Source organism: Rhinatrema bivittatum, chromosome 2 (genome assembly GCF_901001135.1).
Source record: "Rhinatrema bivittatum chromosome 2, aRhiBiv1.1, whole genome shotgun sequence".
In the NCBI taxonomy this organism is placed as follows: Eukaryota; Metazoa; Chordata; class Amphibia; order Gymnophiona; family Rhinatrematidae; genus Rhinatrema; species Rhinatrema bivittatum.
The window spans coordinates 811,611,125-811,634,831 of NC_042616.1; the positions used below are offsets into that span (position 1 = coordinate 811,611,125).

Below are 23,707 nucleotides of genomic sequence, written 5' to 3' on the forward strand. Positions count from 1 at the left end.
CGCTTCTGCATATGTTTAAAGCATTGTGGTTTGGTTTGAACAAACCTTGGCCCATTGGTTGGCAGTTCATACAGGGCACATGATGTTCAAACAGAAAAGCCCTGAAGAGCAGCAGTAAAACCTGCAGCCATCAGTTGGTGGGAGAGATTTCTGTTGCTCTGCTCGCCTCCTGAGGGGTGAGGGCCGTGAGTGCACAGGGAGGATTTGGAGGGTTGGTGAGTGTGTCAGGAGGGACATGGACACAGCTGAGTAGCAGCAAATGATGGACACCACAAAGTGTAATTTCTAGTGATCTGGTGCCTTAGATTTGTCCACTTCTGCCCCAGATTGTTGTGAATGATTCATAGCTCAATTAGGGTCACCAGGAAGCCCCAAAAGATGAAGACGAAGATGCTGGAGTAAAAACAAAGAAGAAAATGCATGGGATAGGATTATTTTTTGGGACACAAGCAAATTGCCATTGTTTATCCAAAATGAAGGATTGTCCTTGTGGTGCGAGAATATCGACTCTCCTAGTGTTTTTGCTTATGAATGTGGGATAGGGGAGGGAAGATGCTGCTGAAGAGATTTTGTTAGTCTGACTAGTGGTATTCTCCTGTGATTAGTGCAACCAATACCTTGTTTGTTCTTATTGTGCCTTTCCAGTGCTTGGATCATCCCAGAACAGTAAGAAGGTTGTGAAGCAAGACTGTGAGACGCTGCTTTCTTTCCTGGGTGTTCCCTGCATACAGGTATTACCTGGAAGAGAGAGGTCTCAGAGGCTCTCGTCACACAGCAGTGCTGGAGAGTAATCTAGTGAGAACTGTCCAGTGCCATCTGTTGAGGAGTTCTGTGACTAGAAATGCCACTAGACCAAATGCTGAGCAACCAAATTCCTAAGATACTATTACAGTTCAAAAATTATCAGGGTCTGCGATGCATAGCCTACAGATAGTGGGGCCTCTCTGTCGCTAAATGTGCAGCCCATAGATGAACGAGATCTTGATGGAGGTAATTTTCACTTAGGCAGTAAGGTGTTCAGATTTCTTTGTACCCATGTACCTTGTAGTGTATTTTCAGATGGAACTTACTAGGGTAGTTTCTCTTTGTATATCTGCTATAAAAGTACGCAGGTAGAAAACTACTTGCATGCTTTGCTCCTGAAATCTCTCTGGCTGAAATTGAGGGGGAGGTTGGCAGAACTATTTAGTGCATATTTTAAAAATTCAGTTATGAGCGTATATTCCCTTTTCCCCAACCGAAACACCACCAACACTCCCAGGAATGCCTGCTATAAATACGGCTTAATATAGCCACCTGTTTAAACTGCAGGTCTATATCTTGCTGTTCTATTTGGGACCGTTGTAGTAGGCCAGATGTACTAGGCCAAATTGACAAACTAAAGAGTAGCAAATCACCTGGACCAGATGGTATGCATTCCAGGGTTCTAAAGGAACTAAAAAATGAATTAAAATCTGTTAATTAAAATTTGTAACCTATCATTAAAATCATCCATTGTTCCTGAAGACTGGAGGGTGGCCAATGTAACCCCAATATTTAAAAAGGGCTCCAGGGACGATCCGGGAAACTATAGACCAATGAGCCTGACTTCAGTGCTGTGAAAAATAGTAGAAACTATTCTAAAGATAAAAATCACAGAACATATAGAAAGACATGGTTTAATGGAACAAAGTCAGCATGGCTTTACCCAAGGCAAGTCTTGCCTCATAAATCTGCTTCATTTTTTTGAAGGCGTTAATAAACATGTGGGTAAAGGTAAACCTGCAGATGTAGTGTATTTGGATTTTCAGAAGGCGTTTGACAAAGTCCCTCATGAGAGGCTTCTAAGAAAACTAAAAAGTCATGGGATAGGAGGCGATGTCCTTTCGTGGATTACAAACTGGTTAAAAGACAGGAAACAGAGAGCAGGATTAAATGGTCAATTTTCTCAGTGGAAAAGGGTAAACAGTGGAGTGCCTCAGAGATCTGTACTTGGACCGGTGCTTTTCAATATATATATAAATGATCTGGAAAGGAATACGACGAGTGAAGTAATCAAATTTGCAGATGATTCAAAATTATTCAGAGTAGTTAAATTGCAAGCGGATTGTGATAAATTGCAGGAGGACCTTGCAAGACTGGAAGATTGGGCATCCAAATGGAAATTTAATGTGGACAAGTGCAAGGTGTTACATATAGGGAAAAATAACCCTTGCTGTAGTTACAGGATGTTAAGTTCCATATTAGGAGCTACCAACCAGGATAAAGATCTAGGCATCATAGTGGATAATACATTGAAATTGGCTCAATGTGCTGTGGCAGTCAAAAAAGCAAACAGAATGTGGGGAATTATTAGGAAGGGAATGGTTAATAAAATGGAAAATGTCATAATGCCTCTGTATCGCTCCATGGTGAGACCACACCTTGAGTATTGTATACAATTCTGGTCACTGCATCTCAAAAAAGATATAGTTGCAATGGAGAAGGTACAGAGAAGGGCAACCAAAATAAGGGGAATTGAACAGCTTCCCTATGGGGAAAGACTAAAAAGTTTAGGGCTGTTCAGTTTGGAGAAGAGACGGCTGAGGGGGGATATGATAGAGGTTTTTAAGATCATGAGAGGTCTTGAACAGATAGATGTGAATCGGTTATTTACTCTTTCAGATAATAGAAGGACTAGGGCACTCCATGAAGTTAGCAAGTAGCACATTTAAAACTAATCTATCTCCTCCCCTATACGAAATCCCGTTCCTGAAAAGATCATCCCCGCCTCAACCTCCCCTTCCCTACAATTACGATTTTATAGTTACTTGTTCCTATCTGTTTGTGCACTCTTATGTTCCTACCTTCTTTTGCCTCTTAGTCTCCTTGGTTGTTTATATTGTTAAGATATAGTTTCTCAAATTGTTAATATGTAATTTCCCTTCCAAAATTCTCTGTTCTACTGTAAACCGATGTGATGTGCAAACGAATGTTGGTATATAAAAAAGCGTTAAATAAATAATCGGAGAAAATTCTCTTTCACTCAACGCACAATTAAACTCTGGAATTCAATGCCAGAGGATGTGGTTAGTGCAGTTAGTATAGCTGGGTTTAAAAAAGGTTTGGATACGTTCTTGGAGAAGTCCATTAACTGCTATTAATCAGGTAGACTTAGGGAATAGCCACTGCTATTTCTGGCATCAGTAGCATGGGATCTACTTAGTGTTTGGGTACTTGCCAGGTTCTTATGGCCTGGTTTGGCCTCTGTTGGAAACAGGATGCTGGGCTTGATGGACCCTTGGTCTGACCCAGTATGGCAATTTCTTATGTTCTTATTTTATGTTTTTGTCCCAATGGATCTAGCTGGCTAACTTCTTAGTTAACCGGCTAAATCCTCTCCTCTGAATGCATAGCCCACAGGTATTATGATTTGCAGGATTGTGTAAAGATTAACTGAAATGCTCCTGTCATTTCTCAGGCCCCAAGTGAGGGGGAAGCCACTTGTGCTGCTTTGGTGGCTTCTGGTCAGGTTTGGGGCACAGCCACAGAGGACATGGATGCCCTGCCTTTCGGAAGCACGCGATTGATACGAAATCTGAAAGCTGACAAGAATTGGTGAGTGAGATAGCAAATAGTAACTGTCAAAGATAAAATAAAGAAGAGTTTATTCGTTGGCTAGTGCTGTGTAGAGTCATACAAATCTTTTGGATGGAAATTATAAATATATTAACTGGTGCTCTAACTATTGATCTAGAATGTGAATTTGACTCAAACATTTTTCAGTGTATCTAAAAAATTATTCTCTATGAGGGCAATTTTCAAACGGCCTGCATAGGCTAAAATCTGCGAGTACTTTTTAGCTGCCGTCATTAGCCAGAATTTTCAAAGTGAATTTATGTGCCTAAATTTGGCTTGGAAATTTGCAGGTGTGCACATAACCAGTACCAACATATATTCCCAAAGTTACACCTCTACATATACATGGGGATGAACAGAAGTGTTCAATTTCTCACATTCACCTCGTGCCCGCTGCAGGACAAGTTGTGTTAGAAGCAGCTGTCCTCCTCACACTTCTTGACCCAGTAGTCCTGGGTCAAGATTATCTTCATTTTTCAGCCTTATGGAGACAATTCATGAGTGTTGGGGAGAAGACAGCCGGAGCGGGGGAGACTCTTGAGACAGAGCTGGGGTGTTGTCCGGGCATGTCTGGACGCTCGACCTGACAAAGCCGAGCTGAGGGGGAGGGTATGTGATGGAGTGTACCAATAATTCCCTCATTCTACCTTAAGGAGCCCTTATTGATCATCTTAATATTTGCTTCTCCTCAATAAAATCTTGGTTGGATCACAACAAAATATCACTAAACATGTCAAAAACAGAATTCCTAGTACTCTCCAGTCCTTACTCTGAGATATCACAGACCACCATTTCCATCAATATTGCAACATTTACCATTAATAAATTAAGTTTAGGTGTTTCTCTATATAGCACTCTGTCTTTCAAACTGCAAATTAAGTACATCATCAAACAGGGTTTTTTCAGACTTTGGTTACTTGCTGGTTTAAAAAACCTTCACTTCACTTCAAGCTTCTTTATTCCCAATTATTGACTACTGTAAAGCTTTATACATTGGTCTTCCTGCTGCGACTCTATGACCTATCCTACTCGTAACCAACTTGGCCTCATGATTCCTGTCTGACACAAAATGCTCAGATCACATTACACCAACTCCAATTCATCTCCATTGGCTATCCATATCCGAACGCGTCAAATATAAACTGGGAACAATAATATATAAACTTCTGAATGGCGTCTCTTCTCCATGGGCCAACTCCTTAATCAAATTTTACCAACCCACTCGTTCTCTACTCTCATCACAACAATGTCCTTCTCGAAGTTCTCTCACCAAAAGCAGCACACCTCTATATTACACGTGAATGCTCCTTTGCCATTGCTGGGCCTATGTTCTAGAATCTCCTCCCGCTTGAAATACGAAAATGTGACTCTCTTAAAAAAATTCAAAGGTCTTCTGAAGACCCATTTGTTTAAATCTGCCTATTTTTGAGTTTTATGATTTGAAAAGTATTTTAATTTACTATTCTTTTATGCTTTTTAATGTAATTTTGTTTTTCTGTTTGTCGATTATTTTGTGTGTGTTTTATTGTTAACCGCCTAGACCATTCTGTGTTAGGCGGTCTATAAACCTAATAAATGTAAATGGTTCAGGTTTCTAACCCAGTCTTCCTTAAGGCAGAATGCTACAAGAGATTCTGGGTGAAGGGAGGTTCCCTTTACCCTACCCATAAGAACCCGGGCCTGGAAAGCTTGAGGGGGCCCCCAGGGAGTTGGTAGGAACTCCTGGTATATTCATATGGACTATCTTTACATGACAATTGCACCTGATGGAAGGTGAGTCTCTGTTTCTGTAAGTGTGAAACTGTAAATAATTACTCGCACCAGAACTGGACTAGTCAAGACTCGTCGTGTCCTTGCACTACTCCCGAGGCCACAGCAGACCCGAATACGCTACACAGACTTTTATATAACTTCATATGAAAGAGATTTTCCATTTGGTTTGCAAACAAAATTGCAGATCCATGAAGGAAGAGATGGGGGTGCTATGAGGGATAACGTGGTGGGGGGAATGGGAGTGGTGAGAACCTTGAAAGAAGTGAGAGGTTTCAAGTTGCTATATTGTGTCTTGCAGTCAAGTTGACGAATATGATCTTCCTCTTATTCTGGAGAAGCTGCAACTGACCCATGAACAGGTAAATTTCTTGCAGAGAAAAATCTCTTAGCAACAGGGGAACAAAGATAAATAAGAGATGAAGAGCAGAAGCAAATGTCAGACAAGGGAACAAGGGCAAATCCCTCAAAGACAGGAAAGCAGATTTTCTGTATTTGTTTCTCTGTCCTTCATTATAAAGCTTCCTGTGCAACTTTTTATTTTCTAATCCATTGTATTCCAATTACATTCAACTGTACTTGTCTTACAATTGTTATTGTGCAGTGCTTCATAAAATATCTACTCGTGTTTATCACTTTGTTTATTTCAACCTTTTGCAGATGAATGTCTCTTAGACTAGGGTCTGCCTGCTGGACAAGAAACGCCTTGTTTACCACAATTCTCTGTCTCTTGTCTCCTTTCTTAACCTAACATAGATTACAAGACTCAAATAGCCCACTAAGAAACATAGAAAGGATCAAACATATAATGACGAAATGAGGAGTCCCATCATCAACCGTATAAGACAACTGAGGGCAAAAGTGTTATCATGGACCTAAAACCTCCATACATCAATGAGCAGGTTCTTTATCCATTCCAATCATTGTTCCATCTGCTTCCTAGTACATGAAGAGTCCAAAAATATTTCACCTTTTTTTTATGCAATATAAAATGTTGCTATTTAGCTTGTAGCCCTCGACATATATCCATGTTTTGAGGGAGTGCTCTGCATCAGGGGATCAATTTGAACATATTTCTTTACAGAGAGATGCGTGGAACAACCTCCCTGTGGAGGTGATAGAGGCAAAAATAGTGATGCACTTAGGGGAAAAGTAACCCAAATTACAGATACAATATGCAAGGTTCCACACATTGGGAGTCACCACTCAGGAAAAGGATCAAGCTGTCATCGTTTGAAAATATATTGCAATCTTCTGCTCAGTGTGCAGCCGCAGCTAGGAATTATTAGGAAGGGAATGGAAAATAAAACAGAGAATATCATAATGCCTCTGGATCACTCCATGGTGAGACCTCACCTTGAGTATTGTGTTCAGTTCTGGTCACCACATCTCAAGAAAGATACAGCAGAATTAGGAAAGGTACAGATAACGGCATGATAAAGGGGATGGAACAATTCCCCTATGAAGAAAGGCTAAAGAGGTTAGGACTCTTCAGCTTGGAGAAGAGACGGCTGAGGGAGATATGATAAAGGGTTATAAAATGAGTGGGATGGAAGGAGTAAATGTTAATCAGTTTAATCTCTGGAAAAGTACAAAGACTAGGGGACACACAATGAAATTAATAAGAGAGAGGTTTTTTTTACTCAATGCATAATTAAACTCTGGAATTCATTGCCAGAGGATGTGGTGAAAGCTATAAGTATAGCTGCATTTAAAAAAAGGTTTGGACAAGTTCCTGGAGGAAAAGTCCATTAACAATTGTTAAGGCAGAGTTGTAGAAATCCACTGCTTATTCTTGGGATAAGCAGCTTGGAATCTATCTTCACATGCTCTGAAATAAATCAATGAATACATCATATCTAACTTAAATGATAGAATCCCACGCTCTCTCATCATTTAAACCCATAGATTTAACTGTGTTCAGTGTAAAAATCCAATATTGTTCTCACAGATTAAGATGAGCTCAATAATTCCCCCCTCTTGATGACTGAGTGACTTGTTCAGTTACAGTCCGTCTTGGTTCCTGAAACCGGTGTCCATACTGCTTACAGTGCGGGACCATAGGAGCTTGTAAGTTTCATAAGTCAAAATACAGTTCTTATATTCCACAAGTCTATTCCTGTTTTGGCATTTGGTACAACTTACATACAACTGCATGCAGGGACACAAACTTTTATGTACACTACACACACTGGTAAACAATTTGTAACACCATGACTATGATACTTCATGCCTGTTCTGGATGAAACCAAATCTCCCATTCCATTGTCCATATACAGAAATCACAGGAGCTACAGGCTCTGTGAGTCGGTGGAATCTGTGTGTTCACACGAGCTGTCAAACATGATGCTGCAAACTTGAAGACGTTTTTCTGCAAATGGATGCAACACAAGGAAGAGATGAAAAAATGTCAAGCAGAGCTAAAATATGGCAGTGTCAAAAGTATCAATGTTTTATATTGCATATAAAAATTTGTAGACTATCCATTTAATATAAAGCAGGTGATTGGATGGTTAGAAATGTTAAAGAACCTGCACATTGATGTATGGAAGTTTCAGGTTCCTGATATCATGGCCTTGCTGCTTAAAATATTTTTGCCCTCAAGTTGTCTTATAAGGTTGATGATTGGATTCTTCATTCTAACATAGTAGATAACATCATTAAAACTGTACAACTAACCTGCTCTACCAAGTTATTCAAATCCACATAGCTAAGGATAAATCTCAGCTGCCAGTTGTAGAAGCTTCACTACTTGTAGGATATCGATCCTTTTCCAAGTATTATTATCTTCCTCATTGATTCTGTACCATCTGGGAAGGCAAGCATACTCCTCTTTCTCTCGCTTCTTTCTACCTCCATGTCTTATCACAAAGCTTTTTTTTTTATATTCGTTATTTATAAATCTTGAAATCATCAAAAACACAAGCACATATTTGCATCTGGAAACGGTCTACTACATGTTGAGAAATCAATTCAGGTAACAAACATCCAGTTTTCAAATATTGGGCTTCATTTGACTACAACACAAAGGGGGTGTGAAGGCGATCCTGATAAAACTTGGAGACAAACTTTTGGACTTATTAGTCACATATAGACCCTTTGATATTTTTTGTAAATCAAGAAATGAGCTAAGCTGTTCACATACAAACCCCTCCCCATTTAACCTGACAATGAATAGTACATTAGCAAAAATAATGCAAAAAGAGATGTGCCATTCCCAGGAATAATCTCCTTTTCCCTGTACGTACCCGGATCAGTCCAGACTCCTGGGCTTTGCCTCCCCCCCCCAGCAGATAGGAGCAGAGAAGTTTTTGACTGACTCTGCCCTATACCTCGAGGTGCCATCTACAGTCCGTCAGTATTTCTCTGTCTCCAGCGGATGGTGGAGGTGCAAAATCCTATTCTGTGACAGACCGTTTAAAAAAAGAATAGATTATAAAAAAAAACAAACCTAAACTTTTCATTAAAGAGAGAGAAGACAGAAGAGAATTCTGAGCCTCCCAGGGGGTTGATAGGTCCTGGTTTCGAGGCTGTGTGGAGCGGAGGGTCGGGGACCCTGCTGACAGCGATCGGGGTGATACCGGGGAGCCTGGTTCACTCACCCTGCAGGGAACAGGACTCAGTGTTTCGTTGGAGCCAGGTTTGGGGGAAAAAAAAAAGTGAAAACGATTTACAATCTTTTTTTGTTGCTCAACTGTCTGGGACTGATTCTTCGTTCCTCCAACGCTGTGTTGACTGTCGTCGCTGTTTGTTTTTTTTCCCCCTCCTGATAACCTCGCCGGTCACCCTGTAGTTCTCCCGCTTTTAGATGCCACGTGTGTGGAGACGCGTGCACGATGGTCTATGCTCCAAGTGCCTCCCTGGGGGGGAGGGCACCTCGGGAGCTGCCGGGGGTGGTAAAGCTGAGGATGCGCTGGGAGGCTCAGTGGGGCGCGGCAGCCTTCTCCAGATCAGTTCCCACTCAGCGTGAGAACGGACGCCATCTTGTCTGCCTTTCGAACTGTTGCGCGAACCGCAGAGGGGGAGGGGATTTCCCCTCCTCCCTTATCCCCGCAGCAGGCTGCTTCGGGGGGTGGGGGTGGGGGCGGATTGCCAGAGGATTCGGTGATTTCGGCGGGGGAGGGCCCCAGAGGGCATGCAGGCTCCTCCTTTCCATTTTACTCTGAATTTGTTTTGCTGTTTCACAAGGCTTTCAAAGCCAGGAAGACGGCTAGTAGGTGTTTGGAAGTCCTCTCTCCAGGTCAGTTCAAAAGCTTACCAAGGCGGGGGTCCAGGCTTCCTGAGGACGAGTGTGTCGCGAAGGCTAAGTGCCTCCTGAGGACCACACTGTCTCGACCTGTGGGAGCCGCCTCCTCTGAGGCTTCGGAGTCGAATGACCCGAGGGGTAAAACACTGCAAGGAGCAGACCCTGACCTGGGTGACCAGGACCACGATTTGCAGGACCATGGCCCATAGGTGGCGGGGTCTCAGATGGTTGAAGGGGATGATCCTAAGGTGGTCTGCCTGTTCCGTAAAGACGAGCTGGGTCCACTTATTCCTGCAGTTCTGGAGGAATTGGGCATTGAGGCCCCTCAGGAGAACTCTCGGATGGGAGCTGTTGATCCAGTCATGGTGGGTCTCCATGGTCCGACCCAGACCTTCCCTTTTCATCTCTCCGTCACTGACCTGTTGTTTCATGAGTGGGACACTCCTGATTTAGATTTGAAGGTCAGTAAAGCGATGGGTAAGCTGTACCCTCTGCCAGAAGAAGCTCTGGACCTCCTCATGGTGCCCAAGGTGGATGCGGCGGTATCAGCGGTCACCAGGAAGACCACCATCCCGGTGACGGGAGCTACAGCCCTAAAGGATCTCCAAGATCGGAAGCTGGATGTACAGCTTAAGAAGATATTTGAGGTGTCAGCGCTTGGTGTGCGTGCTGCCATGTGTAGCAGTTTCACCCTGAGAGCAAGTCTTCGCTTGGTGCAGCAATTGCAGATAGGCACGTCTCTCTCGGATGGGGGAAGCTATTCAGGCCGGGCGGCTAGAGGCTGCAGTGGCTTACAGTGTAGACGCACTCTACGATCTGCTAAGAACTTCAGCCAGATCTATGGTTTCAGCTGTCTCTGCCTGCAGACTCCCCTGGCTGAGGAACTGGTCAGTGGATGTTTCATCTAAGGCTCAATTGGGTTCTTTGCCCTTCAAGGGCAAACTGCTCTTTGGGAAGGACTTGGAGGACATGATTCAATCCCTCTGGGAGAACAAAGTCCATAGGCTGCTGGGGGATATGCCTGAGGGGTTCCTTCCTCCCTCGCTCACGTTTCCGTAGGAATCTGAGGTTTGGGTCTTCTAGATTGTGCTGCTCCTCGTCTAGGCAGAACCCTAGAAGGCAGCAGTCCTGGACACAGTTCTTTCGGGGCTTTCGCCTTGGCAGAAATGGTACCTCCCAAAGTACGGGAGGAGTTAAGTCCTCCCAATGAGGCGAGGCCGGTTCACTCCTCGGCTCCAGTAGTAGAGCACAGGTTGGCTCTGTTTCCGAGGAGTGGGCTAAATTAACTTCGGACTAGTGGGTCCTCAATATCATAAGACTTGGCTACGCTTTAGATTTTGCTCGGCCACTTTGGGAGCACTTTCTCATTTCCCCATGCTCATACAAGACGAAGCATCTAGCAGTGCAAGACACTTTGCAACGCCTTCACGAACTTGGAGCTATTGTGCTAGTACCACTGGAGGAATGAAGGAAAGGCAACTATTCCATTTACTTCGTAGTGCCCAAGAAAGAAGGCACGTTCCAGCCCATACTCGATTTGAAGAGGGTCAACAGGTCTCTCCTTGTTCCTTGGTTCTGAATGGAGACCCTGCAGTTGGTAATTGCTTCAGTACACAAAGAGGAATTCCTAGCTTTGCTGGATCTGACTAAGGTGTACCTGCACATCGGAATCCGGGTCGACCACCAGAAGTTCCTGATGTTCGCAATCTTGGGGGATGATTTTCAGTTTTATGCTCTGCCCTTCAGTCTTGCCACAGCGCCCAGGATCTTCATCAAGGTAATGGTTGTCGTGGCAGCGGGGCTCCAGAAGGAGGGACTCTTGGTTCATCCTTATCTGGACGACTGGCTGATCTGAACGAAGTCTGAATCCCTCTGTCGCTCTTCGGTGCAGCGGGTTCTTCAACTCTTGAGGTCCCTAGTTTGGATAGTCAATCTGGCCAAGAGTCACCTGGTTCCCTCCCAGTCCTTGGAGTCCTTGGGGGCCCTGTTCAAGACACGTTTAGGCAAGATTTTTCTCACAGAGGAGAGCGGATCATCAAGCTGCAGGGGCAAGTTCGTGCCATGTTGGCCAAGCGTTGTTCCGGTGTCTGGGATTACTTGCAGGTCCTCAGATCGATGGCTTCCACCTTGGCGCTAGTCCCATGGGCGTTTGCTCATATGAGACCTCTTCAATCAGCATTGCTTTCCCGTTGGAACCTGGTGTCCGAACAATTTCAGCTTCCGTGTCCTCTTGCAGAATCTGCAAGCTCCAGCCTCGATTGGTGACTTCTCTCAGACAACTTATGCCGGGGTGTGGACTTGGAAATTCCCTCTTGGACAGTGGTCACCACCGATGCCAGTCTCTCCAGCTGGGGAGCAGTTTGTCAGGGAAGAGCAGTGCAGGGCCAATGGACAGTGAAGTAATCTTTGTGGTCAATCAATCGATGGGAGACCAGAGCGGTTCGATTGGCACTGCAGGCACTTCTTCTGGTGCTGCAGGGGAAATCAGTAAGGATCCTGTCCAACAATGCAACAGCAGTGGCCTAAATCAATCGCCAAAGGGGGGACCAGGAGTCAGCCGGTGGCGATCGAGGCCCGGGAGTTGATCAGTTGAGCGGAGCAGCAACTAGTCAGGATTGAACCTCTCACATTGCGGGGTTGACAACGTGCAAGCTGATTTCCTCAGTCACCAGCTCGATCCCGGGGAGTGGGAGCTCTTTGATGATGCCTTCCACCTTATGCGACAGGTGGACCAAACCGAGTATGGACTTGATGGCGACGTTTCGAAATGCCAAAGCCCCGCTGTTCTTCAGTCGGCGCTGGGAGCCAGGAGCAGGGGGGGTGGATGCCCTAGTTCTCTCCTGGCCAAGGAACATCATGCTGTACGTGTTCCTGCCTTGGCCTTTGATCGGGAAGAGGTGATACTGGTAACGCCAGAATGGCAGAGGCATCCATAGTTTGTGGATCTAGTCAACCCTAGCGGTGGACAGCCCCCTGAGATTTCTTCTGCTGCCAAATCTCCTACATCAGGGACCCATTTGTTTGGAAAAGGCAGATCGCTTTTGTCTAGCGGCATGGCTTTTGATAGACAATGGCTAAGGAGTAAAGATTATTCGGATGCGATGGTTGCTAATCTTGCAGACTAGGAAAACATCTACCTCCCTGGCTTAGGTCAGGGTGTGGGGAATATTTGAGTCTTGGTGCGTGGAGCACAAGGTGGAGCCTACTTGGGCATTGGTGGCAGATATCTTGGTCTTCTTACAAGCCAGCCTGGCTAAAGGTTTAGCTTGTAGCTTTCTAAGGGTCCAGGTGTAGCCTTGGCTGCACATCCAGACGTGGAGCGTTTTCTCCAGGGGGCAAAGCATTTGCGTCCTCTGGTCTGGAATCCTTGTCCTTCGTGGAGCCTGAATTTGGTTCTCAAAGCTCTGTGTGTGGCATCCTTTGAACCTTTGAAGAGGGTGACTTTAAAAGATCTTACTTTAAAAATGTTTTCTCATGGCTATTTCTTCAGCACAGCGAGTGTCGGAGCTTCAGGCTTTGTCCTGTAGGGAGCCCTTCTTAAGGATTACAGATATGGGAGTCTCTTTGAGGACAGTTCCCTCCTTTCTCCCAAAGGTGGTATCCTTCTTTCATTTGAATCAGTCGGTGGAGCTCCCTTCCTTTCCAGACTTGGACCGCTCAGATCTCCAGGCTAGGGACCTGAGAAAGTTGGACGTATGGCGGGTTCTGTTATATTACTTGGAAGTTACTAATAGCTTCCGCCTGTCGGACAATCTTTTTGTGCTGTGGAGTAGCCCCAGAAGGGGCATAAAGCATCTAGGGCTACTATCACGAGCTGGTTGAAAGAGGCTATTGGTTCGGTGTAGTTGGTTCAAGGCCATCCGGTTCCAGACGGTCTTCCGGGAGCATTCTACCTGATCGCAGGAGGCTTTGTGGGCTGAGTGTCAGCAAATTTCATCGCAGGCAATTTGTCAGGCAGCTACTTGGAAGTCTTTGCACACCTTTCCCAGGCAGTATCGGTTGGATGTCCAGGCCCCAGATTCTGGGGGTTTTGGAAAAGGTGTGCTCCAAGCGGGACTCTCAAGGTCCCACCTCACATAGGGAAGCTTTGGTACACCCCAGGAGTCTGGACTGATCCAGGTACATACAGGGAAAGGAAAATTGGTTCTTACCTGATAATTTTCGTTCCTGTAGTACCATGGATCAGTCCAGAGTCCCGCTCATTTCAGAGTTGGGGTAACGGAGAGTTCACTCGTTCAGTACTTCTTAATTTTTTCTCTGCAGATTGGGTTCTGAAAGTGCGATGGAGAAGGTACAGAAAAGAGCAATCAAAATGATAACGGGGATGGAACAGCTCCCCTGTGAGGAAAGGCTGAAGAGGTTAGGACTGTTCAGCTTGGAGAAGAGACAGCTGAGGGGAGATATGATAGAGGTCTTTAAGATCATGAGAAGTCTTGAACGAGTAGATGTGACTCGGTTATTTACACTTTCGAATAATAGAAGGACTAGGGGGCACTCCATGAAGTTTGCAAGTAGCACATTTAAGAGTAATCGGAGAAAATTCTTTTTCACTCAACGCACAATAAAGCTCTGGAATTTGTTGCCAGAGGATGTGGTTAGTGCAGTTAGTGTAGTTGGGTTCAAAAATGTTTTGGATAAGTTCTTGGAGGAGAAGTCCATTAACGGCTATTAATCAAGTTTACTTAGGGAATAGCCACTGCTATTAATTGCATCAGTAGCATGGGATCTTCTTATTGTTTGGGTAATTGCCAGGTTCTTATGGCCTGGATTAGCCTCTGTTGGAAACAGGATGCAGGGCTTGATGGACCCTTGGTCTGACCCAGCATGGCAATTTCTTATGTTCTTATAACTGGTTCTGCTCCCACTTGGGGTTCGAGTGCAGGCAGGGTTTTTTGGCTTTGCAGAGTTTCTCCTTCCTCTGCTCATGAGGGGGTAAAATTGTTAATAGTTTGTACTGTTTTTATTCTTTATGTTTGGGTACAGTGTAATACTGATGGACTGTAGGTGGCACCTCGAGGTATAGGGCAGAGTCAGTCAAAAGCTTCTCTGTCTCCATCTGCTGGAGGGGAGGCAAAACCCAGGAGTCTGGACTGATCCGTGGTACTACAGGAACGAAAATTAGCTGGTAAGAAACAATTTTTCTTTTTTCCTGCGTCATCCATACCATGTCAGGGAATATTCAGATCTTTTGACCAAAAAATAGAGATTTCTTGAAAAACAGCTCTGTAACTAAACTTAAATCATTTTCATAAACAAAAGAGACAAGGAACGTGTTTCCTGTTCTAATCAACTCTCTGCAAATCCCATGTCAAGAGTTCTCTCTTCTTCCTTGACTACAACTTCTATTTTTTATAATCGTCCAATAAGCTGCAGCACTCTGCAACAGAGAAACAGAAATGACAGCAGCAAAGGACCAAATGGTCCATTGAGTCTGCCCAGCAAGCTTAAGGTAGTAATCACTGGCCATACAAGCCACCTTTATAATTATCAGTTTCCCAGACTGTCAAAGTCAAGGCCTTGTTGGTTGCTGTTTGAGTCCAATTCCCTGTTACCTCTTGCCGCTGAAGCAGAGAGCAATGTTGGAGTTGCATCAACAGTATTAAGGCTTATTGGTTAATGATAGTAACCACTGTATCAAGTTACTCCCATGCTTATTTGTTTTCCCAGTCTGTGCAATTCAATATCCTTTTTGGTTGCCGTCCGATTCTAATTCCTCTCTTCCCCCTGCTGTTGAAGCAATAATGGAGTTGCATCAACAGCATAACAAAGGCTTATTGATTAAGGGTCGTAACCGCCACACCAGGAAGTTGCCCCAATGCATTCTGTCTAAGGTTGGATATAATTGTAAAGAAGTGTATTTAACAGTGCATTGTAATGTATTATTCTATTGTGTTATAATGGATCACTCTGTCAGACTGTTGTGTTGAATGATATGCACTTGACACACTTGTCATGCTACAGCATTGTCGCACTCCTGTGACTGTCCTACTGAGTGTGGCCTCTGTGTACAGCACTTAACTAATCCCAGATATGTCCCTGAGTTAGAAATGTTCTTGTGATCGTGCAAGAATTTCTTATTTTGGGGAAATTGCAGGGTTTAACGATGCAGGGTTTTTGGTGGTTTTTTTCCCTGTTTATAAGCTGAAATAGTTTTATAACTGAATGGAACCACAGGTTGGAAAGTTCAAAGCTTGAGAGATCTGCGTACCTGTGCAAGATGCTGTCGCAGAATGTCAGGATGGTGCAGGCATAGTAATGAAGGCTTCTCACTCATGAGTATGTTTAGATTACTTTAGTCTTCATCTCTGTGACAGGCATGATAGAATGGAATGCATCTGCTTTAGGCTGTGATGTCATTTATTACATCTTTCTTTTGTCCCTTCTATTTTCCCATTGTCCCAATCCTTAATCGCTCACTCCTTCCTTTTTTTTTTTCTCTGTTTCTGCACTCCCTTATCTCTTACACTCATTCCTGTCCCTTTAACTCTGTTTATCCTCCCTGATCCCTCTTCTTTTCCTTTCGCAACCCTATCTCTTTGTCATCTCCTCCACCTCTTGTTCCCTCTTCTTTTTCCATGCTTGGCCTTGGCTTTGCCTCCTTCCCTTATCCCTGGGCAGTTTGTGGACCTTTGCATCCTCCTGGGCTGTGATTACTCTGAGAAGATCCGAGGACTGGGTCCCAAGAAAGCCCTGAAACTGTTGCATGAGCATGGAAGCATAGAGCAGATCCTGCAGCGCATTGACCTTCAGGTAACACAGACAGCAGAGGTTTATTATTAAAAATGATGCAAATCTCACAGGCAGACTTGTTCGGCAGCATTCAAGTGTTCACAGATAAGTCCTCCTGCTCTTAGCTGTTTTTAATCTGTTCTTTGTGTAGAAACACCCTCTGCCTGACTTCTGGCATTTACAGGAATCTCGGACTCTCTTCCTTCAGCCCGAGGTGGCAGATGCCAACCAGGTACTGCTGGAGTGGGCAGAACCAAATGAGGAGCAGCTGGTCCACTTTTTATCCCATCAGAAGCACATGAAGTAAGGGGCAGCTCCTCTTTTTCTCCCTCCTGTTTTTTCTGGCACCCCCTTCCCTCTCTTCATGTGCCAGGATAGCCCAGAGTACTTGTGATCAAGTGTATGCGTAGATCTGACTGTGTTAATCCGTCGTTACACCTGCAGACGTTTCTTGCATGTTGGCTCAGAATGTGGTGCAGCTGGGAGAGTCCTAGCAACAGAGGAATCTGGATGAATTTCCTAGCAGTTCATAGTATTACAAGCCGTTCATATTTATTGAGATCTTCATAGCTACTGACCCATGGGTTTGTCCCAGCTACCTCTTTGGAGAAAAGGAAGGAATATGTATTGCCTCCTTTGGGTCACCATCAACAAACGAATGTCTGAAGAAAGGGATTTGAGGGAATGAACTCCTCTCGCCACGCTCTGTATGCTGTGTGGATGCGTGCCTATGGGCCTTATGCAAAAAGGGGGGGGGGGGAGGTATGAGTGAGGGGGTGTGCTTTCCTGGACGTTTGCCAGAGTCTCTGTATAGATGTCAGATAGCTGCAGGTGCACTTTTGCTTACGTGTGCATGTAGTTGTGCCTGTGTACCCCTGTGGATTTGGCGGTAATTTTGAAACAGCCCGCATGAGAAAGTCGGCAAATGCACACTTAAGTTTGTTTGTTTATTTATTTATTTCTTTCTTTTGTATACCGACATTCGATCGAGATATCACATCGGTTTCCAGATAACAGGTTGAATAGGGCGAGAACTGCCCTATTTTGACATTGTAACAAGATAACAAATTAATTTAAACAATAAAATAATTTTATTGTTTAAATTACACCAATTTAAATTTAAATTACACCAATTTAAATTACACCAATTTTCAAAACTGAATTTACACACTTATATTTACTCTGAAAATTATCCCACCAAAGCTGGCTCTGTACAATTACACCTGATAATTTTTTGCAAAAGAAATTTTTGAGGAAATCCTATGCACACCAAGTCCAATTCCCTTACCAGCTCTGAACCCCAGGAATTCCTTCACTTAATCTGTTTTTTTCCTTAACTAAAGAAACTGTGAGGGAGCCTGCTATAGTGGTTAAAGAAATGTTTAGAGCCAGCAGCTTGAGGAGAAAAATCATTTTTTATTAAAAGCCATAAAATTGTTAGGAATTGTGGACCTTTGGCCCGAGGTGGGGTTTGTTGCTACCTGAAGGGCGCAGGGTCCCACGGGTCCCCCACCCTGGGGAGGCGAGCCTGGCCGGGATCAGAGGCAAGCTGGGACTTCGTCTGTACTGACCCTCGTTCCCTGCAGGTCGAGCCCTTGGGTGCCGGGGCCGGCAGGACTTAGGAGCACCTCTGTGTGGCTGATCCCAGAGAGGGTAGGCGAGTGGGCGCAGAGAGTGTCGGAGAGGTTTAGGCACAGTTCGAGACAGGAGCACGCTCGGAGGGAGGAGAGGAGAAAGGGTCTCGAGGAGTGCAAGGCCCCTGCAGCTCTGAAGGGAGCAGAGTAGGACCACGGGGAAGTGGCCTCCAGATGAGGAGGTGCAGTAGCCGAGACACGAACTGTAGAGAGCTGGGAAGGTGAAAGCAGGAAACCTGCAGTAGCAGGCGTCAGGATATCCGTGCGGGGTGGTGGTGGGGGGGGGGTGCGTGCCCCGAGGAGCGGGAGTACCGAGACACAGTCAGGTGTGGCGCTGCACTGACCCAAGTCTTGATGAGACAAGGCACTAGCAAATCCTCAAGGAGAAGTGCCGGGGAGGTCCCAAGGAGCAGAGGACTCTGCGGCAGGGACTCACCAGTAAGATTGCGCTGAGAGAGAGTCCGGATGAGATGGCGCTGAGCCTGGCCCCGAGGAGCGGGAAGCGCTGAGAGAGAGTCCAGGTGAAGTAGCGCTGAGCCAGGACCCACGGAGTAGGAAGCGCTCTGGGTGAGGTGGCGCTGAGCCTGGCCCCGAGGTGCTGGAAGCGCTGAGAGAAAGTCCATATGAAGTAGCAGTGAGCTAGGGCCGCGGAGCGGGAAGTGCTGAGACAGTCCAGGAGAAGTGGCCCCGAGGAGTGGGAAGCGCTGAGAAAAAGTGCCGGTGAAGTAGCGCTGAGCCAGGGCGGTGAAGTAGCGCTGAGCCAGGGCGGGAAGTGCAGAAGCAAGAACCCGGAACCAGGAAGGATCCGAAGACAGGAACAACTGGTCCGTGGAAAAGGAACAGGCACCAAGGAACTCGTTGCCAAGTCGGTTAGTGGTGACTGGAGGTGAAGCTTAACTATCCCGGGTCAGTGATGTCATCAGCCGGGGACGACCCTGGAGTTCCCGCCATTAGCCCTTTAAAGGGAGGAGAGATGGCGCGCGTGCCTAGAGAGGCCCAGGAACAGAATGCTGGTCGGCGGCGTCCCAGCTGCCACGTGGAGTGCAGAGAGCCAGGAGGAATGCGGCGGCGGTGACTGGCCAGCGCCGCGAGAGTACCGGGGGTAGAGAACCAAGCATGACATGACGTGAGCTGAGCCTGCCGCGGACGGCCGTGGCCGGCGGTCATGACAAAAATGTACCTTATGGAGAGAGAGTATAGAATGCCATGCAGAGACACCAGTACAGCTCTCTGAGAAGATTTACTGATACCATACATTACAAAAGGTTTACAGCTCTTCACATCTCTAACCCCTAAACCAATGCCCTAGGAACACAATTGGCAAAACATATCTATGACTGGCTATAGTAATTTAAACAATTATTCCAAGGGACTGTATGTAAATGCTTTTATTAAGTATGAAAATGCTATCAATGTGTAAGATGAGTTTGTATCTCGACTGTAGTGTCAGCATTGACCTTGAAAATGTTAAGCTTACTCTGTGCTTATGGCCAGGGACACAAGAACACTCAGACTCAGTAAAAGTATAATGGATATTTATTAGTCAATATAAGTGTTCTCGGGAGATGCTGAGTACTAGATGCCCTCAGGCTTTTGAACTGTCTAGCATCTCCCCATATACAGAAAATGATCCTTGTTTTATAGATTACATTCAAATACAGGGTAGAAGGTTCCAGAGAATTGCATGACTGCCCAAAGGATCATTTACATAAGTTGTGATGTCAACTGCATGATTAAATCATCGCTAACTATCCCTGATTGGCTTCCCAGGATGTGTAGCCCATTTCCCATGACTTTCTTTGTTCTGGTAAACTCTTGCTGGTCAAGACAATCAACACGTCTGTAACTGTGTGGATTACAAACTCCTGAGAACAGTGCCTGAAGCTCCCCTGTGGTTTCTTCTTTGTGACTCTATGAATAGACATCACCTGTCTGGTGCCAGCTTGCCTCCACAGATATCCAGGGACATTCTGTAAATCACTCAGAGTCCATTCAGCCCAGGCAGGCCAAAGACACGCAGAGGGTTCTGGGGAATTCTCCATTTTGGTTCAGGCATACTTCTCAGTATACTCTAAACATAGCACAGTAGCAGTTATTTTCCAGCTTATACTAGCAGGTTTTTTTTTCTAGCACAATCTTTTATGTATCATCTTGACCCGCTAATACCACACGTCCTATCCGAGTTGGGAATTTTACTGCCTCAGGAAGTCCCAGGCCAGGACACGGTAGACCCTGTACTGGCCGGGTTGTGGGGTCCAGCGACAACATTCCCTTTTCATCCTATGCTCCAGCAATTGATGCTCCGTGAATGGGTTACTCCGGAATCTGGCCTGCGAGTGGGACGAGCTATGGACAAGCTCTATCCGCTGCCTGATGAATCGTTGGAACTCCTAAGGTAGATGCTTCGGTGTCAGCTGTCACCAAGAGGACAACTATTCCGGTGGCAGGAGCAGCGGTCCTTAAGGATCTTCAGGACAGAAAGTTCGAGGTCTGTCTTAAAGAATATTCAAGGTATCTGCGCTGGGAATTCGGGCTGCTGTTTGCAGCAGTCTCATGCAGCGAGTGAGCCTGAGGTGGGTTCAGCAACTCCTCAATGCGAAAGATCTCTCTCCTCAGGAATCTGAGCAGGCTGAGCATTTAGAGGCAGCGGTGCGTATGGCGTAGCTGCCATATATGACCTCTTCCGTACCTCGTCCAGGACAATGGTGTCCACGGTTTCGGCCAGGCAGCTTTTGTGGTTACGCAACTGGTCTGCCGATGTTTCGTCCAAGTCTCAGCTGGGAGCGCTCCCCTTCAAGGGCAAGTTCCTGTTTGGGGAAGATCTGGAGCAACTGATTAAATCCTTAGGGGAGAATTAGTGCATAAGCTCCCTGAAGACAAGCCTAGGGGTCTTAAAGGTTTTCTCCCTTCCTGCTCTCGCTTTCGGGGTCAGAGGTGTTTTCGCCAGAGTAGGGTGCCTCCCCTGGGACAGCGACAGTCTTCGGGGAGGTCTCAATCTTGGTCTCGCTTCTTTCGAGGATATAGACCGAACCGTGATGGGTTCAATCAGGTGTCTTCGGGACCCAAGCCCTCTCAATGAGACAACGCCGACCCATTCCTCAGTTCCAGTCATAGGGGGATTGCTGTCCCTGTTTTACGAGGCATGGGTCAAAGTGACATCTGACCAGCGGGTCCTAAACATCATAGAACACGGCTACACTTTAGAATTTGCTCAGCCTCTATGAGACATGTTCCTGATCTCTTCCTGCGGGTCACCATTAAAGAAACAGATCGTGAATCAGACTCTGCGCTGCCTGAAAGATCTTGGGGTCATCGTTCAGGTTCCTCCAGACGAGTGCAGGACCGGGAGATACTCCATCTATTTTGTGGTGCCCAAAAAGGAAGGTTCCTTCCGTCCAATTCTGGATCTCAAGAAGGTGAACAGAGCTCTCAAAGTGCCACATTTTCGGATGGAAACCTTGCGCTCAGTCATTGCAGCAGGTGCGCAGCTGCGAGTTCTTGGCTTCCCTGGACCTCACGGAAGCATATCTGCACATCGGGATGTGCAAGGAGCATCAAAGATTCCTCCAATTCATGATCCTCGGGAGTCATTTTCAGTTCTGTGCCCTGCTGTTCAGTTTAGCGACAGTTCTCCACACCTTCACCAAGGTAATGGTGGTGGTGGCGGCAGCTCTCAGACGAGAGGGAATACTAGTTCATCCATACCTGGACGATTGGCTCATTCGGGTGAAATCAGAGGACCTTTGCAGGCTGGCGATACACTAGGTTTTACACAGTCTACACCCACTTGGTTGGGTCATCAATCTTTCCAAGAGCCATCTGCTTTCCTCCCAGGTCCTGGACTTCTTGGGAGCGCAATTCAATACCAGGGTCAGCAAAGTCTTCCTCAGGGAGCAACGGATAACCAAGCTGATGTCTCAGGTTCAACAACTCCTGTCTGTGCCAGTTCCCAGAGTCTGGCATTACTTGCAGGTTCTTGAATCCATGGTGTCCACTCTGCAGTTGGTCCCGTGGGCGTTTGTGCATTTGCGGCATTTGCAGAGAGTATTGCTTTCCCGCTGGAATCCAATGTCAGAGGAATTCCAGGTTCCTTTACCACTCACGGAGTCCGCCAGGTCCAGTCTTGGTTGGTGGCTTGTCCTCGACCACTTGAGGTGATTTTGTGGATCTCGAGGTGCCTCAATGGATAATAGTCACTACGGACGCCAATCTCTCTGGTTGGGGAGCTGTGGGCCAATCTCAGTCTGCCCAGGGCCGGTGGTTGCAGGAGGAGGCGCAATGGTCCATCAATTGCCTGAAATGAGAGCAGTGCACTTGACTTTGCAGAGGTTTCTCCCCCTCATCTGCAGTTGGGTGGTACGAATTTTGTCCAACAATGTGACGACAATAGCCTAAATCAAGGGGGAACCAAAAATTGTCCGGTAGCCTTGGAAGTGGAGAAACAGATGGCCTGGGCAGACCGGCATCTAACCTTACTGGTGGCCTCTCACATGGCATGGGTCGACAATGTGAAGGATTTTCTCAGCCATCAGAAGCTGAACCCCGGAGAATGGGAGCTGTCCGGTGAAGCATTGACATTCATCTCTTGCCGATGGGGCACTCCTCATTTGGACCTGATGGCAACTCAGCAAAATGCAAAGTCCCCACGATTTTTCAGCCGCAGAAGGGAGCATGGGGCGGAAGGAGTGGATGCCTTGGTGCTTCCCTGGCCCGACGACATTCTGCTCAATGTGTTTCCTCTGTGGCTGCTGGTGGGCAAGGTTCTGAGGCAAATAGAAGCTCACCCAGGAACAGTTATCCTAGTAGCTCCGGAATGGCCTCTGAGATCGTGGTTCGCGGACCTTGTCAATCTGGCCTTAGACGGTCCACTACATCTAAGTCATCTTCCAAATCTGCTGCGTCAGGGTCCAGTATTTTTCGGCCAGGCGGATCGTTTCTGTCTAGCAGGCTTTTGAGAGGAGGCAGTTGAGAAAGAAAGGTTATCCTGAGGATGTCATATCCACCCTCCTACTGATGCGGAAGAACTCTACTTCGCTAACTTATGTTAGGTTATGGAAGGTCTTCGAATCTTGGTTTAGAGAGCAAGGGGGTCCTTCCTCGTCAAGCCTCAGTGGCGCAGATTCTTGCTTTTCTACAGAAAGGTCTTAGCAAGGGGTTATCCTTTAGTTTCCTCTGCATGCAGGTAGCAGGTTTGGGTTGTTTTCGAGGCAAAGTGAAGGGTACTTGACTCTGGGACTCGTGACTTCCTTTGTTCCCGGGCGCTCGCCCACCTGCAGTGCATAATGACCACTCAAAACGTATCTTTGGGTAAAACTGGCCGCAGCTTTTATTTAACCATAACAGCACACAATATAATCATAACAACCCACCACCCCGGGCCAATACATATAATTATCTATTTATTGCCACACGTTCTGCCGGGACCACGCCCACCCCACGTCGCCTGCCGCGCTCCAAGCAAGGCGACTTCCGTTCACCGGCCCCCCGCCGCGTAGTAAGCAGGGGGGCCCTGCCTCCGGGCGTGGTCCCCCTTTCCTTCCGGCAATCTGCTTGTCAGCCCACGGCTGATCCCTTTACCCTAAGTCCTATTGGCCCGGGTACCCGCCCCCAGCTGCGACATTGCGTTACTCCCCTCTATCTCCGTCTCCCATCTCCATTACACCTTCCAACACATTACAGGGTGGGAGGGTGGGGAAACGGCTCTCCGGGGGAAAAAGGGCCGGCTGCCTCG

At 46.3% G+C, this 23,707-nt stretch overlaps 1 protein-coding gene and 1 long non-coding RNA gene across 6 annotated transcripts in view; one reads left to right on the plus strand and one right to left on the minus strand.

Moving 5' to 3' along the window:
• LOC115085802 (flap endonuclease 1-like) overlaps positions 1-23,707 on the plus strand; it is a 65,917-nt gene that overhangs the window by 25,340 nt on the left and 16,870 nt on the right. For 3 of the 5 annotated variants that reach the window (XM_029592233.1, XM_029592234.1, XM_029592236.1), the window contains exons 5-9: positions 646-731; positions 3,440-3,576; positions 5,669-5,729; positions 16,232-16,363; positions 16,494-16,645. In XM_029592233.1, the coding sequence (XP_029448093.1) occupies positions 646-731; positions 3,440-3,576; positions 5,669-5,729; positions 16,232-16,363; positions 16,494-16,645 (568 nt within the window). The remainder of the gene's footprint in view (positions 1-645; positions 732-3,439; positions 3,577-5,668; positions 5,730-16,231; positions 16,364-16,493; positions 16,646-23,707) is intronic. The other 2 variants (XM_029592235.1, XM_029592237.1) reach the window with 2 other exon arrangements.
• LOC115085803 overlaps positions 7,486-23,707 on the minus strand; it is a 160,237-nt gene continuing 144,015 nt past the window's right edge. The window contains exon 3 of the long non-coding RNA XR_003854965.1: positions 7,486-7,738. This is a non-coding gene — a long non-coding RNA (uncharacterized LOC115085803). The remainder of the gene's footprint in view (positions 7,739-23,707) is intronic.